The sequence below is a fragment of the Ovis canadensis genome, chromosome 2 (assembly GCF_042477335.2).
Source record: "Ovis canadensis isolate MfBH-ARS-UI-01 breed Bighorn chromosome 2, ARS-UI_OviCan_v2, whole genome shotgun sequence".
Lineage (NCBI taxonomy): Eukaryota > Metazoa > Chordata > Mammalia > Artiodactyla > Bovidae > Ovis > Ovis canadensis.
The window spans coordinates 140,960,952-140,978,002 of NC_091246.1; the positions used below are offsets into that span (position 1 = coordinate 140,960,952).

The 17,051-nt window shown below is 37.1% G+C and overlaps 2 protein-coding genes across 10 annotated transcripts in view; one reads left to right on the forward strand and one right to left on the reverse strand.

The window, feature by feature from the left end:
- The window catches only part of GPR155 (G protein-coupled receptor 155), a 40,130-nt gene extending 37,178 nt beyond the window's left edge, over positions 1–2,952 (forward strand). For all 3 annotated transcript variants that reach the window (XM_069577141.1, XM_069577142.1, XM_069577143.1), the window contains one exon: positions 1,006–2,952. In XM_069577141.1, coding sequence (XP_069433242.1) covers positions 1,006–1,258 — 253 coding nt within the window. In that variant the 3' untranslated portion in view covers positions 1,259–2,952. The remainder of the gene's footprint in view (positions 1–1,005) is intronic.
- Positions 2,953–5,357: 2,405 nt separating this feature from the next.
- The window catches only part of SCRN3 (secernin 3), a 33,498-nt gene continuing 21,804 nt past the window's right edge, over positions 5,358–17,051 (reverse strand). For 5 of the 7 annotated variants that reach the window (XM_069577178.1, XM_069577180.1, XM_069577182.1 and 2 more), the window contains 2 exons: positions 16,113–16,293; positions 6,755–8,357 (listed from right to left, as the gene is read on the reverse strand). In XM_069577178.1, coding sequence (XP_069433279.1) covers positions 8,187–8,357; positions 16,113–16,293 — 352 coding nt within the window. In that variant the 3' untranslated portion in view covers positions 6,755–8,186. Of the gene's footprint in view, positions 8,358–16,112; positions 16,294–17,051 lie in introns of all 7 variants that reach the window. The other 2 variants (XM_069577176.1, XM_069577177.1) reach the window with 1 other exon arrangement.

Sequence of the window (17,051 nt, forward strand, 5' to 3'; positions counted from 1 at the left end):
CCTGTGTCCCTCAGTAGAACTGATAAAGAAGACATTGTGTGTGTGTGGGAATGTATATAGTGTATACATATATACACAACAGAATATAACCCAGCCACAGAAGAATGAAATCTTGCCATTGTGACAACATGGATGAACAATATGGAGGGCATTATGCAAAGTGAAATAAGTCAGACAGAGAAAGATAAATACTGTTTGATTTCACTTCTATGTGGAAACTAAAAAAACAAATGAGCAAGCATTACAAAACAACAGAGTCACAGATGCAGACAACAAACAAGTGGCTGCCAGAGGGGAGAAGGGTGAGGGGAAGAAAGAAGTAGGTGAGGGAGATTGAGAAGTACAGACTCCCAGTTGCAAAATAAATGAATCACAGGGATGAAATGTACAGTGTGGGAACAGACTCAACAACTATGAAAAAAATCTTATAGCAAGACAGATCTCACTTATCCTTTCCTTGCTTCATAAGGCAACAAATTCCTATCATATCAATAAGATTATCTTGCTCAGGACATGAAGAAAGGCTATTTGTGGGCACTGTGATAAGCAGAAAATATTAAGGTTTGATTTGAATAACTTAGTAAAAATTGTCACTTCTTAAGAGCCTGCAAAAATATTAATGTTCCTAAAACAATTGTGTATTTTAACTAAGAATATAACTTATAAAATATGTAATAGGTGTCTACAGAACTCATCTGATCATAAAAGACCATCTACTATAAAAAGAATATTTCTCTGCTGATGCAGTTACATTATCTAAGTTATTATTTTAAGTGTTTCTGTTTTCACAAGCATTATTGGCATATTTTGTTTTCCTCCAGTAGATCTTTCTAGGGTTAGGTGATTTAACAAAACCCTTTATATTCAGCATAGTTTCATTCCTGTCACCTCTGAACTATCATGCTGTCTTTCCCTGTCTCCTGTTTTCCCTTGCTTGTCTTCCATCATGCAGTTCTGATACCAGATTTACAGAACACATGGGTGAATCATTCCTTTGACATACAGGTGTGGTGCAAAGACTTCTGCCGGGACCTTCTGTGGCTGTGACTTGGTGAACTGGCTCATTGAAGTTGGCCTTGCCTCTGACCGTGGTGAAGCTGTGATATATGGAGATAGACTGGTGCAAGGGGGAGTCATCCAACATATCACCAATGAATATGAATTTCGGGATGAGTACTTGTTTTATAGATTTCTTCAAAAGAGTCCTAAACAGAGTCCTCCCACTATTAATGCAGACATTCCCCAGCAGGAAAGATAGAAAGAAATTGAGCATTCATCCCCATCCCCTAAGACCTAAGTTATCAAGGAGACAAGCTCACATGGAGTCATATTCTAGCCTCAGATCTGTTACTTATTAGCTGTGGGACCTTTGGCAAATCACCATGTTTCTGAGCCTCAGTTGCCTCTTCTGTAAAACTTGACATGTTCCCACTCCATGCTATTATTCTGTGATTTTATGTGTATGTGTAGCACACAGAAAACTGACTTAGAAAAAAGAGAACCAAATCAAAATTTAAAGTTCTGATAATGAATATAGTAATTACTATAATTATGTCAACATTTTAAAACATTGCTTCCTCCAACTGTGTGCTGTAATTTCAAAATCAACATCCAATTTACTATTCTTTTACATTGCCAAATTTGGCAGGTGTGCTGCTGGGGGGATATGATCCTTAAATTATGACCACTTTGCACTTATTGATAACATTTCTTAAAAAAAGAAGTTTAATGATTGTAATGAGAGGCCTTCTTCTATTTTTCCCCTTTCCTTGACAAATAGTACTCGTTAAAAACTAGAAGCACTTTTTTTTTAAGGTTCATCTTCTCTTGCTTTGCTATCCAAAATAGTAATCTGTGCCATTAGGAGGGGAATAAAAACCTCCATAAATATTATTATCTCTAAAATCCATCAACAGAAGTATAGTCTAATCTTTAACTTTTGTACTAAAAATAATAATTTGAGCAGATGCATTTAAATTTGCCAACAAAATTATTGCCATGTGATATGTCATTTCTGGTGTTTGCACAAAACGTCTCAGAGCAGAAGGATAACCCTGTACCTTTCCCCTGCAGTTAAAAAGAAGAGAAACTATGTAATTCAAGTCAAAATTTTAGAATTCTTTACCTAACATCCTACTGTTACATATACAATTTAGTTTTAAATATCCATGTATAAAAATTTATACATTTGAAAATTATTAAATGTTGCCCTCAAATAAGCTTTACCTTCAGTCAATTAAAGAGACATCTATTCGCATGACCTTTGAACCTCTACTTGTTAGGTGTCAGTACTGGTTTAACTTATTGAAAACTGTTTCAAATATTTATTTGTCTCATACTTTTTAGTGTCATATGTAAAGGCCATTTAGAAAATAATTTATAGGGTTAAATCACTGCCCTTTTAATGCAACAAAATGTAACAACAACAAAAAAAAACCCTGCATGGAAGCCTAGGGTATTTAATAAGTAAATTACACATTAATGTGTAGTATTAATCTATACCAATTTTAAGTTTAATAAGGGAATGGGGTTTTCAGCAGAACTGTCTTGCTACATAACTTTTTTTTTTAATGACCACATAATAACTCTCAGAATGCTCAGGAGTAAGCATAAAGCCTCATTGCTGTACCAGGAGACTTATAGTTATAGCAATAAAGATACTAATTCATATGCATGCAAGCAACACAAACTCAAGTGGGGAATTTGTTTTGCTTGTGAACAAGTCATATTACACATGTTATTTGCATGAAGGGAATTGGAAGCGTCTTTTTCCATGGAAGCACCAAGAGAAAACCCTGACTCAGAAAGATCTGCAGTTTCAGATAATGGAAGTTTTTAAGAGATGTTTTTAGAATTAAGGATATGCTAGTTTTATTAAATAAAAATGTTTGTAACTTTTACTTGCTCACTGACAGAGCAAGTTTCTCAATAAAATACCTATTTTAACTTGCATTGCCAGTGTCTTTTCTTTGAGTAATCCAAATAATGCAGAAGCCATCAGAGAGGTCTTTTCTATAGATTCTCAATGTTTCCTTAAGTGGATCTCCTGAGACTGACTATCCTTCATGACCCTATGGGACCTGTGCACAGGACCTTGCCCAAGTATGCACTCGGTGAAGTGAAGTCGTTCAGTCGTGTCCGACTCTTTGCGACCCCATAGACTGCAGCCTGCCAGGCTCCTCTGTCCATGGGATTTTCCAGGCAATAGTACTGGAGTGGATTGCCATTTATTCATGAGTCAGTATGACATTAACATCCTCACATATTTCATAATTTTTAATATGTAGGGTCACAGCTGAAAAAATTATCGAATACAATTTTGATTAAAAGCTGCCACTTTTATACTAATCTTCAGCATGATCAGTTGTTCTTTTCTTTGTTATCAATGTGTAATTCCATGCCTAACTTGTGTTTAAATTTCAGTATTTTTTAGAATAAGGTTAAATGCGCTTTGCATTTTAAGAATAATAACGATCAGTAAATTTCTAAAAGCACAAAAATAATGTAAAAGTATTATGTCACATTTGCTATGCAGCAGAATACAGCTTAGTTTTGCCCCATCATACCTCATATCATGTATAATATTAAATTACTTTAGATCACTAAACTAGATGGTCAAGTGATTGAGTTACGGTTGGAAACAGGATCAGAAATATCACCGTTTTTCAGAAAAAGACAGGATGATAAATTTCTCCAATTATTATGATAAAAGCCTAAAATCAATCAAAAAGAGAAAACATTCACTCCATAAAACCTGTTTTAAAGCAAAATTACAAAAGGAACTAGATTTCCAAAATTCTAGGTGGCATAATTATTTCTAGGGTAAATATTTTCATTAAAAATTAATATACAAAAAAATTAATATACAAATTGATGCTTTCATCAAAGATCAAACTAGCTTGCTCTAAAATACTCAGTTTATTAGATTATTCCCTTGCTTTATTATGTGATGGTAAATAATGAACCACACCATTTAAGGACTGACCAAAAAAGTACTTAATTTGAGCTACTATATTTTTTACTCTTAAGAAACCCATGAAATTTAAGAAAACCTTAAATTTTCTAAAATATACCACAAAGCATTAATTACCCACTCAAGGACCAAAGCCCAAATACCATTTCAGATTTATAAAGTCTCCCAAAATGTTTTATAAATTAATTGGCTACTTTATAAACATTAATGTAATAATTCTTGTCTTTATTTGGGGAGTTATTCCTATTTTGATTATGGAAAAAGGGAACAGATTGACATCAACCTTAATAAAAGGCTATCTTATCTTCCAAGTTATACAGATAGATTGTCTAGCTAACATTCTCAACTTTACAAACAGAGAAGAGGACTGTGTAAATTTTTTCCATCAGTCCTCAAATGTTAATTTAACAGATGTTTATTGAGCATGTACCTTGTGCCAGACATAATGCTGAATACTAAGTACACAACAGTGGGGGAAAATGTGGTTCCTAGCCTCATAAGGCTTCTATTCTGCTGTGAGAGAGAGAGGTGTTAAACATTTAATTACATTTGCGATGAGGCTCTCATGTGGCTCTGAAAGTGTGTATCAAGAGACCCAACCTTGTGTGGGGAAAACTTCCCTAAAGAAGTCATGTTTCAGCAGAACTCTCTCTTAAAGAGCACATGAAATGAATGATGAAGGCAGAGGGTATAGTCATGATGAGGGAACTGAGCACATTCAAGGAACTGAAAGAGCAGAATAGAAACTTTAAAAAAAAAAAACCCATGACAAAAGCACAAATAAGACAGACAGAAGCAGAATCTTGTTGATAGCTGGTAAGGGTTGGGACTTGTCTCAGTGACTGTTTTAAAAGTTTTAGATTCAGTAAGAAAATTAACAACTTGATTTCTAAAAATGAGCAGAAGATCTGAACAGATATCTCACCAAAGAAGATACAGAGATGGCAAATAAGCATATTAAAAGGTGCTTTGCATCGTATGTCATTAGGGAAATACAAATTAAAACAATGAGATACTACTACATACCTATTCAGTTCAGTTCAGTTCAGTCGCTTAGTCGTGTCCGACTCTTTGCGACCCCATGAATCGCAGCACGCCAGGCCTCCCTGTCCATCACCAACTCCCGAGTTCACTCAGACTCACCTATTAGAATGGCCCAAATCCAGAACACTGACAACATCAAATGTTGGTAAGGATGTGGAACAATAGGAACTCTTATTCATTGCCAGTAGGAAAGCAAAGTGGTACAGTAATCACTTTAGAAGACAGTTTGGCAGTTTCTTATAAAACTAAACATACTCTTACCATGATATCCAACACTCATGTTCCTGGGTACTTACTCCAATGAGTTGAAAACATGTCTACACAAAAACCTGCACACAGATATTTATAGCAGCTCTATTTATAATTGCCAAAACATAGAAGCAACCAAGATGCCCTTCAGTAGTGGATGTCAGCAACCAGGATAACCAGACAATGGAATATTACTCCTCACTAAAGAGAAATGAGCTATCAAGCCATGAAAAGACATAGAGGAAACTTGTATTACTAAGTTATAGAGACAATCTGAAAAGGCTATATACTGTAGAATTTCACTTATATAATACTCTGGAAAAGCCAAAACTGTGGAGACAATAAAAGGTGAGTGGCTGCCAGGGGTTAGAGGAAGCGAGGGATGAATAGGTGAAGCACAGAGGACAGAGCGATGCAACTGTTCTGTATGATAGTATAATTGTAGATACATGTCATTATTCATTTGTCCAAACCCACCGGATGTACAATGAGTGAACCCTAATGTAAACTCTGGATTTGGGGTGATAATGATGTGTCAACGTAGGTTCATCAATTGTAACAAACGTAGCACTCTGGTGTGACATGTTGATGGTGGAGGGGAGGAATAGGGGTACGGGACAACTCTGTACCTTCTGCTCAATTTTGCTTTAAACCAAAACTGCTCTAAAAATAATCTATTTTTTTAATTTGGAGGGAAATTCATGATCAGATTTAAAATTTTAATAGGTCATTTTGGCTGCAGTGACCCACATGGCTAAAGATAAAGAGCACAAATGGGTGTAGAAGAACTTAACTGCAGTGGTCCAGATAAGAGCCTGGTGCTAGTTTGGTCTGGCATGGTTCAAAGGAGAAAGCGAAAACATGCAGGCCCTAGAGAGAGAAATAAGACTCACATTTCTGTGCCTCAATAAATCACTGAACTGCTTACCCTTAGATTCCTCATATATTAAAAAAGAGAGAGGGGGCACATGGGGTTGGCTAAGGCACTTCATGATTTAAGAACCTACCCCTGAACTATATGTAAGACAAACCAGAATTAACTGAGTACTTGATAAAGTTTTCTTTTGTAATGGAAGCCCTATGTTAGACAAAAGCTGTCAGATGATGATTTTTAAGAGAAAATTTAAAACAATTTCTGAGCACTCTTTAGCAATAATAGTAACCCAGTATTTTACTAACAATCCTAATTGCAATGATGTGTGTGCATGCTAAGTTGCTTCATTCATATCTGACTCTTTGCAACCCTATGGACTGTAGACCTCCAGGCTCATCTGTCCATGGAATACTCCAGGCAAGAATACTGCATTGGTTAGCCATTCACTCCCTTCTCCAGGGGATCCTCCCAACCCAGGGATTGAACCCAGGTCTTCCACATTGCAGGCAGATTCTTTACATCTGAGCTGGTGACCAATAAATATGACAGTGTAATCAAATACCTAAAATAGAAATTTCTAGAAACCAATAAATACCATGTCATTTTGAGCTGGATTTTTCTTTTGTTTATATTTGCAACTTTGAGTCTTTCTTGGTAATCTCTGTGTAACTTTAACAAAGTTTTATAATTTGGGGGCAGATACTATTACTCATATATAATGCTCATAATACATTATACATTATAGCATTTCAATGTTTATAATATGCTAATATTTCTATTTCATCACCACTATCCCACTCCTTGGAAGGAAAGTTATGACCAACCTAGACAGCATATTAAAAAGCAGAGACATTACTTTGTCAACAAAGGTCTGTCTAGTCAAGGCTATGGTTTGTCCAGTGGTCATGTATGGATGTGAGAGTTGGACTATAAAGAGGGCTGAACGCAGAAGAATTGATGCTTTTGAACTGTGGTGTTGGAGAAGACTCTTGCAAGTCCCTTGGACTGCAAGGAGATCCAACCAGTCCATCCTAAGTGAAATTGGTCCTGGGTGTTCATTGGAAGGACTGATGTTAAAGCTGAAACTTCAGTATTTTGGCCACCTGATGCAAAGAGCTGGCTCATCTGAAAAGACCCTGATGTTGGGAAAGATTGAAGGCAGGAGGAGAAGGGGATGACAGAGGATGAGATTGTTAGATGGCATCACCAATTCAATGGACATGGGTTTGGGTAAACTCCAGGAGTTGGTGATAGACAGGGAGGCCTGGCGTGCTGTGGCTCATGGGGTCGCAAACAGTCGGACACAACTGAGCCACTGAACTGAACTGAACTGATCCCATTCCTGTTTTCCTTGAATGAACAGAAGTAAAGGATGAGAGATTTGAGATACCAAAACAGTATCTCCTAGGGTCTTGGCTTATTCATGTCCTGATCTCCCAGAAATGCTCTAAGTAAGGAGCATGGGTGAAAGAATGCCAGATAATTAGAGCTAAAAGCTCATTGGTCAGCTAAGTCTTGACAAAGACCACGTTTGAGTTTAATAAAAAATTTGCATAATTAAAACACTAATAAAACAATGTATAAATCTAGAAAATTTTGCTAGAGCTGGCTAATACTTGCCTAAAGCACAAAAAATTTATTAGTTGAGACAATATTTTCCATTAAAAAGAAAAATTTGCTTTCTTACTGTAACTGAGAAAATTGAGGACAATATATAATTATAAATAAAGGCATATATTATTTTAATGTTTCATGCTTTATGCAGAATTGGACATTTCATTACTGTGATTTTTTTTAAGATATCATGGCTAACAAAATGTATACGTCAATACCTGAAGCAACACCTGACTATCCATGATCTATATGTCCAATTCCAATCTTATTTCCTTTTTCAATATTTCGTCAAAGCTATACATAGTTTTAATAGCCATGCTATCACTTGAATGCTATTAAAGAATAGTCAGATCTGCTCAAACTAAGTTTATATTATTTACCAAAGCAATGGATTCTAACTTTGAGGATGATTGCTGACCATTTATGTGATCACTAAGAACTAACATTTGACTTATAAATTCTAATTTCATCTTCTGTACACTGATGAAAAAGATTAACAATTTTATCCACATGAAGATGCTTGTTTTGAAGGATTGATTCCATCTCTTTGAACAGTTCTTTCTCCAGTTTGCTCATGTTGTCCAACATTGTTTTGGCTTTTTCCTGAACAATTGAAAAATAAAAATAAGTAAATACACAGACACATATGTGCATGTGAATGCACACACACACACACAAGTCTAACCAAATTCCAAATCACCTCTACAGACAAGGTTTGTTGATCCTGGTTTCAATTTCTGGTTCAGTTCCCCTTCTATTCTTTAAACAAAGAAGGAATGAAATTCTTTGGGAAAAATCATTGTTCTAGTTTGAGTTAATCTATTAACCACAAACTATTAGTTATTCTTAGTAGAAAAGACAATAACAAATATGTAGTATTAGTCCATAAGCAAGAAATATAAAAGACAAATTACAGGTCAATTGAAATTTTTATATTAATTGTGAATGGGGAAGACAGCTGAAAACAGGCTGAGCTATTTTTGTGAATGTGGATCTTCTATTTCTAAGACCAGTATTATCAGATTAAACAAAGGAATAGAATAGTAACATTCAAGGGAAAAAACAACTAAAAGAAAAGACAGTTTCTCTATGATTCCTTGTTTCAACAGGGGGTTAGAAAGGTCATGATTCTTACTGAAAGGAGCAATTTCAAGTTATTAATGAATTACCATCATCAGTTAGAGGGTAGGTACTGGTAGAAAAAGTATATAGGATGAGAGTTATAAAAGTGAGCATAATTTTAAAAATTTGAACCATTATAGAGCAGAACTCCATCATGATTCTTAACTTTGAGTTGTACTTCAATATGAAATTGTATGCAATTTTTTCCCCTGAAGAAACTCTGCATTCTATATCTGAACAAACAATGTGTTTTGTTTATAAATGGTATTAGAATAATTGGTCACCTCTTTGAAAAAGTTAGAACCCTACTTCATAACACCTGCAAAAATAAATTCCATAGAAAGAACTTTTTTTTTTCCAAATATACACATACATGCTGCTGCTGCTGCTGCTAAGTCGCTTCAGTCATGTCTGACTCTGTGTGACCCCATAGATGGCAGCCCACCAGGGCCCCCCGTCCCTGGGATTCTCCAGGCAAGAACACTGGAGTGGGCTGCCATTTCCTTCTCCAATATACATACATACTAGAAGAAAATGCAGAGGTTATATTTATTTTCAGGTGAGGCAGACATTTTGAAGCATGAAATCAAAATGCCTTATAGTAACAAATATACTTGACTAAATTTTAAACTTTTGTCTGACAAAAAAATTTGCTACATAACAAAGTTATTCACATATTTTTTGCCTCTTTGGGGCAAAGAGCTAAACAATTAAGAATCACTTGAAAAGCAGTCTAAGGAAAATAACAGGCAAATCATTTAAGAAGAAATACCAAAGGCCAATAAACATGAGATTTTCAACTTCATTAGTAATCAAGAAATGGTAACAAACTACTAGTAGAACAGACTTTCCCTAAAACACAAAAGTAGTTATTTACACAGCCAGGACTAGAATCAAACTCTTTGACACTTCTTCCCTCAAATTCTACTGTCTTTCCATTACTTTGTTGTCAATCAATATTTAATATCAGCTGGTTTTAGAAAAGGCAGAGGAACCAGAGATCAAATTGCCAACATCCGCTGCATCATCGAAAAAGCAAGAGAGTTCCAGAAAAACATCTATTTCTGCTTTATTGACTATGCCAAAGCTTTTGACTATGTGGATCACAATAAACTGTGGAAAATTTTTCAAGAGATGGGAATACCAGACCATCTGACCTGCTTCTTGAGAAACCTATATGCAGGTCTGAAGCAACAGTTAGAACTGGACATGGAACAACAGACTGGTTCCAAATAGGAAAAGGAGTATGTCAAGGCTGTATATTGTCACCCTGCTTATTTAACTTATATGCAGAGTACATCATGAGAAATGCTGGGCTGGAGGAAGCACAAGATGCAACAAGATTGCCAGGAGAAATATCAATAACCCCAGATATGCAAATGACACCATCCTTATGGCAGAAAGTGAAGAGGAACTAAAAAGCCTCTTGATGAAAGAGGAGAGTGAAAAAGTTGGCTTAAAGCTCAAGATTCAGAAAACTAAGATCATGGCCTCTGGTCCCATCACTTCATGGGAAATAGATGTGGAAACAGTGGAAACAGTGGCTGACTTTATTTTTTTTTGGCTCCAAATCACTGCAAATGGTGACTGCAGCCATGAAATTAAAAGATGCTTTCTCCTTGGAAGGAAAGTTATGACCAACCTGGATAGCATATTAAAAAGCAGAGATATTAATTTGCCAACAAAGGTCCATCTAGTCAAGGCTATGGTTTTTCCTGTGGTCATGTATGGATGTGAGAGTTGGACTGTGAAGAAAGCTGAGCGCCGAAGAATTGATGCTTTTGAACTGTGGTGTTGGAGAAGACTCTTGAAAGTCCCTTGGACAGCAAGGAGATCCAACCAGTCCATTCTAAAGGAGATCAGTCCTGGGTGTTCATTGGGAAGACTGATGCTGAGGCTGAAACTCCAATACTTTGGCCACCTCATGCAGAGAGTTGACTCATTGGAAAAGACCCTGATGCTGGGAGGGATTGGGGGCAGGAGAAGGGGACAACAGAGGATGAGATGGCTGGATGGCATCACCAACTCGATGCACATGAGTTTGGGTGAACTCCAGGAGTTGGTGATGGACAGGGAGGCCTGGTGTGCTGCATTCATTGGGTCGCAGAGAGTCAGACACGACTGAGCGACTGAACTGAACTGAACTGAAATAAACTCTAAAATAGTAACTTCTTTTAAATTTTATTTCAATGTTACTTGCAGAAATGTCAAAAAGCAATTTTATTTAGTTTAATGGGCATTTAGTAGTAATTCTACAAAACTCACTCCCAAAACAGAAAAAAAAAACCTCACTCCCATAAGCAGTATTTAAGGGGAAAAGGGCGCTGACAACTCTTGAGAACTATTGTGAGAAATTAGAGCAGTGCAGAGGCTGCTCAGGGAGGAGTGAAGGAAAATCCCTCCAGAGCAGACGTTCATGAAACACATCACTGAGAAACTTGAGCAAAGGCAAGAAGCACCAGAGGGTTCATCATTTTTCACAGCGCTGTGCTCAGTCAGGATGAGCCAAGCCCATGGAGGGAATGACACTTCTGACCCAGGGAACTGGGCCTGAGTCAGTGCACTTAATAGGCTCCTAGAACAAAACACTTGCCTCTCACTCCATACCACTTGGCTACAAAGAAAGTGTTTACACTGTAGGTCAGAGGTCAAACAAATTGGTCCTAGAAAAAGCAGTAGTGTCAAGCGTGCGTGCATGCTAAGTCGCTTCAATCATGTACGATGCTTTGTAACCCTATGGATGGTAGCCTGCCAGGCTTCTCTGTCCATGAGGTTCTCCAGGCAAGAATACTGGAGTGGGGTGCCATGTCCTCCTCCAGGGTAGTGTCAAGAACATATAACAAATAGAGGATCTGGACAAAGCTCTCTGCTTTAAGCATAAGTTGCAGGGAGGGGAGAGCAGACAGAAAAGCATGACAACTATATAAACATACTACAGAAAAAGGAAAAAAAAAATTACCTGGGAGGAAAACGCACTTAATGTAGAAAGAATGTAAATATATATACCTTGACAAAGTAAAAGTAATTAAAGACAATAAAAATCAGAAGCTAGTAGAAGCAGGTGAGAAAAGGTATAAGATGGCCAACTTTTTCCTTCATTGCAAGGAATCAGCTGATAGTTTTATGAAAAGCCTTTACGTAACCCTTCCATTTCCTTCTATTTTTTTTTTATCTCTGGGGCAGAGAGGGAAGAGGGCAGGAAGGCTGAAGACGTATGGATATTATAGAATTGTCTCCCCATCTATCTATCTCCCCCTCAAAATATATTTATCTACTTATTTTTGGAGCTGAGATTTTGTGTGATATATTTAATCTTTTATAATACTTATATTTAAAAGTATTATATAAGCATTTATCATTTTGTAAAAAACTCAACTCATTATAATTATTATTTTAAGTCTATGGAGTGTCAAGTCACTTTCAATTAAAGTTAATCTGAGGGTACATGATCAAGAACATTATTTTAGAGACCAGGTTAACTCCCCTCCAGTAGTCTTATAATTTTTGGTGTGAGATACACTAAGCAAGCTACTTAAACTCTCCAAGTTTCAGATTTATTAGAAATCAGTGAACAAAAATGGACGGAAATGGATGAACTTAATTCACATAACCATTATATCTACTGCTGGGGCAAGAATCCCATAGAAGAAATGCAACAGCCCTCATAATCAACAAGAGTCCAAAATGCAGTACTTAGCTGCAACCTTGAAAAAAGCAGAAAGATCTCTGTTCATTTCCAAGGCAAACTATTTAACATAATTCAAGTCTATGCCCCAGCCACTGATGCTGAAGAAGCTGATTAGCTCTATAAAGACCTAGAAGACCTCCTAGAACTAACACACAAAAAAGATGTCCTATTCATCATACGGGATTGGAATTTAAAAGTGGGAAGTCAGGAGATACCTGGAATAACAGACAAGTTTGTATACAAAACAAAGGCAAAGCCTAACAGAATTCTGCCAAGAGTATACACTGGTCATAGCAAATACCCTTTTTCAACAACCTAAGATAACAACTTTACACATGGACATCACCAAATGTCAATACCAAAATCAGACTGATTACATTCTTTGTAGCCGAAGATGGAGAAGCTGTATACAGTCAGCAAAAACAACACCTGGAGCTGACTGTGGCTCAGATCATCAGCTTCTCTTGGCAAAATTCAGGCTTAAACTAAAGAAAGTGCGGAAAACTACTAGGCCAGCCATGTATGACTTCAATCAAATCCCCTGTGAATATACAGTGGAGATGAAAAATAGATTCAAGGGATTAGATCTAGTAAATAAAGTCCCTGAAGAACTAGGGACAGAATCCATAATATTGTACAGGAAGCAGTAAAGAAAACCATCCCAAAGAAAAAGAAAAGCAAGAAGGCAAAATGGTTGTCTGAGGAGGTTTTACAAATAGCTGAGGAAAGAAGAGAAGTGAAAGGAAAGGGAGAAAGGGAAAGATACAGCCAACTGAATGCAGAATACCAGAGAATAGCAAGGAGAGACAAGAAGGCCTTCTTGAATGAACAATGCAAAGATACAGAGGAAAACAACAGAAGCAGAAAGACTAGAGATCTCTTCAAGAAAATTGGAAATATCAAAGGAACATTTCATCCAAAGATGGATACAACAAAGGACAGAAACAGTAAAGACCTAATAGAAGCAGAAGAGACCAAGAAGAGATGGAAAGAATACACAGAAGAATTGTACAAAAAAGATCTTAATGACCCAGATAACCACGATGGTGTGGTCACTCACCCAGAGCCAGACATTCTGGAGTGTGAAGTTAAGTGGGCCTTAGGAAGCACTGCTGTCAATAAAGCTAGTGGAGGTGATGGAATTTCAGCAGAACTATTTAAAATCCTAAAAAATAATGCTATCAAAATGCTACACTTAATCAGTCACTCAGTTCAGTTGCTCAGTCATGTCCAACTCTTTGTGACCCCATGGACTGCAGCACGCCAGGCCTCCCTGTCCATCACCAACTCCCAGAGTTTACTCAAACTCATGTTCATTGACTCGGTGATGCCATCCAACCATCTCATCCTCTGTCGTCCTTTTCTCCTCCTGCCTTCAATCTTTCTCAGCATCAGGGTCTTTTCAAACGAATCAGTTCTTCACATCAGGTGGCCAAAGTATTGGAGTCTCAGCTTCAGCATCAGTCCTTCCAATGAATATTCAGGACTGATTTCCTTTAGGATGGACTGGTTGGATCTCCTTGCTGTCCAAGGGACTCTCAAGAGTCTTCTCCAACACCACAGTTCAAAAGCATCAGATCTTTGGCACTCAGCTTTCTTTATAGTCCAATTCTCACTCAATATGTCAGCAAATTTGGAAAACCCAGCCATGGCCACAGGACTGGAAAAGGTCAATCCTCATCCCAAGTCCCAAGGAAGGGCAGTACTAAAGAATGTTCAAACCACCATCTCCTATGCTACTAAGGTTATGGTCAAAATCCTGCATGCTACGCTTCAGTATTATGTGAACCAAGAACTTCCAGATGTGCAAGCTGGGTTTAGAAAAGGCAGGGGAATCAGAGATCAAATTGCCAACATCTGCTGGATCATAGAGAAAGCAAGGGAATTCCAGAAAAAACATCTACCTCTGTTTCATTGACTATGTTAAAGCCTTTGACTGTGTGGATCATAGCAAATTGTGGAAAACTCTTAAAGAGATAGGAATACCAGACCATCTTAACTGTCTACTGAGAAACCTGTATGCCGGTCAAGAAGCAACAGTTAGAACCTTGTATGGAACAACTAACTGGTTCAGGATTGAGAAAGGAGTACAAGACTGTTCACTGTCACCCTGTTTATTTAACTTACATGAAGAGCACATCATGAGAAATGCCGCTCTGGATGAGTTACAAGCTGGAATCAAGATTGCCAGGAGAAATATCAACAACCTCAGATATGTAGATGATAGCACACTAATGGTAGAAAGTGAAGAGAATAAGGGTGAAGGAGAAAAGTAAAAAAGCTGACTTAAAACTAAATATTAAAAAAACCTATGGTCATGGTATCTGGCCCCATCACTTCATAGATGGGGAAAAGGGGGAAGCAGGGAGAGATGCCTCTTCCTGGGCTTTAAAATCACTGCAGATGGTGAGTGCAACCAGGAAACTAGAAGACGATTGCTTCTTGGCAGGAAAGCTATGACAACCTAGACAGTGTATTAAAAAGCAAAGACATCACTTTGTCAACAAAGGTCTGTATAGTCAAGGCTATGGTCTATCCAGTAGTCACGTGTGGTTGTGAGAGCTGGACCATAAAGAAGGCAGAGTGCTGAAGAATTGATGCTATTGAACTGTGGTGATGTAGAAGACTTTTGAGAATCCCTTAGACAACAAGAAATTAAACCAGTCAATCTTAAAGGAAATCAACCCTGAATAATCAATGGAAGGACTAATGCTGAAGTTCCAATACTTTGGCCACCTGATGCAAACAGCCAACTGACGGGAAAAGACCCTGATGCTGGGAAAGACTGAAGGCAGAAGAAGAGGGCAACAGTGATGAGATGGTTGGATGGCATCACCGATGCAATGGACATAAACTTGGGCAAACTGCAGGAGATGGTGAGGGACAGGGAAGCCTGGTGTGCTGCAGGCCAATGGGGTCGTGAAGAGTCAGACAAGACATGGCGACTCAACAACAATAATAACAACAATGGGGCTATTAATAGTAACTATCTGATAAAGTGGTTGTGAAGATTAAATGAAATACCCAATGTAACAGTACCATGGTGTTTGGTGTATAAGTGTTCAATAAATCTTAGCAATTGTTATTATTGCTTAATATAATAAATTGCTATAAAAAATTCAAACTACATTCCTAACTATTATTTTTAACCAAAGGTCAAAAATAATATAAGGGCTTCCCAGGTGGCTCAGTGGTAGAGAACTGGCCTGCCAGTGCAGGAGACACAGGAGACGTGAGTTCAATCCTTGGTTTGAAAGATCCCATGGAGGGGGAAATGGCAACCCTCTGCAGTATCCTTACCTGGAAAATTCCATGGAGAGAGGAGCCTGGTGGGCTACTGTCCATGAGGTCAAAAAGACTTGGTCATGACTGAGCAACTGAGCACACATACAAAAATAATATAGCCCTATTATAGTCTAAGATCTAAACTATTTTTAGACCGATTTTATATTAAGGAAAGAAGGCTGACATTCCAAAGCTCAGAATATGAACTGAATCATACTTTAAGTTATTCTTCATGATAAACAGAAAAGATAATCTAATCATACCATCTTATTATCTAGTATTTCCAAGGCCTGTTGATGTTTTTGGTAGAGTGGATGTCTTCTGTCAGGCTTAATGTTAAATTGTAGCTTCTTTTCAACGGAATCTTCAGGTTCAAATGTAGGTGAGCTGGTGTTCAATAGTTGTGAAATATTCGGCACAAATATGAAAGGCTTAAAAACAGATCTAGAAGAAAAAGTATTAAGTTGGTATGTGCAATATAAAAATATTTAGCATTGTTCTACATCTTCTATGATTCCCTGTGGTTTCTACTCATTTATAACACACTGATTGTTCCTGTGATACTAGTTTTACCTGTGCCTATCTTCCTTGGTATCCTAGGATCTTCTTCTGGGACAAGGGACATGCTTTATTTAGCCTTGAATTCCCATGAACCTGACAAAGGGCCTGGCATATAACAGTGTCAAGTTAAATTATGGCTCATTTTTTACTGCAAACTCCACAGTTGGAGGGTAAGAACAATCCCCAGTGCAATATATTGAGGATTAGGATATGGGATGAAAATAAACAGAAGTATTAATAAAGGGTTTACAAGTTTCATTCCATTTGCTTGAAGATATCTTTAGTAAGATGAAAGATAAAAGACAGCAAACATAAGATCATTTCTAAATGTAATGTGCATTATGTTTTATGAGAGATGCCAACAATTTAAATCAAGATAGCCTGTATAATCTACTTGATAAAGCTTGAACTATTGATATTTTAAGTTTTACATGTATTTTCTAGATTATTAAACCATTTTACTCTTACTAATCCTCTAATATTTAATATGGAAATCTGCATAAGAAAACCTATCTATTTTCTTTTCTTGACAATTTTAAGTATATTTGGGGAAAGAGGGGATAGGAATAACTGTGTACCAGAAACAATAAACATTTTCATCCCGTAAGAATGAGAACAGTTATATAATACATATGCAAATG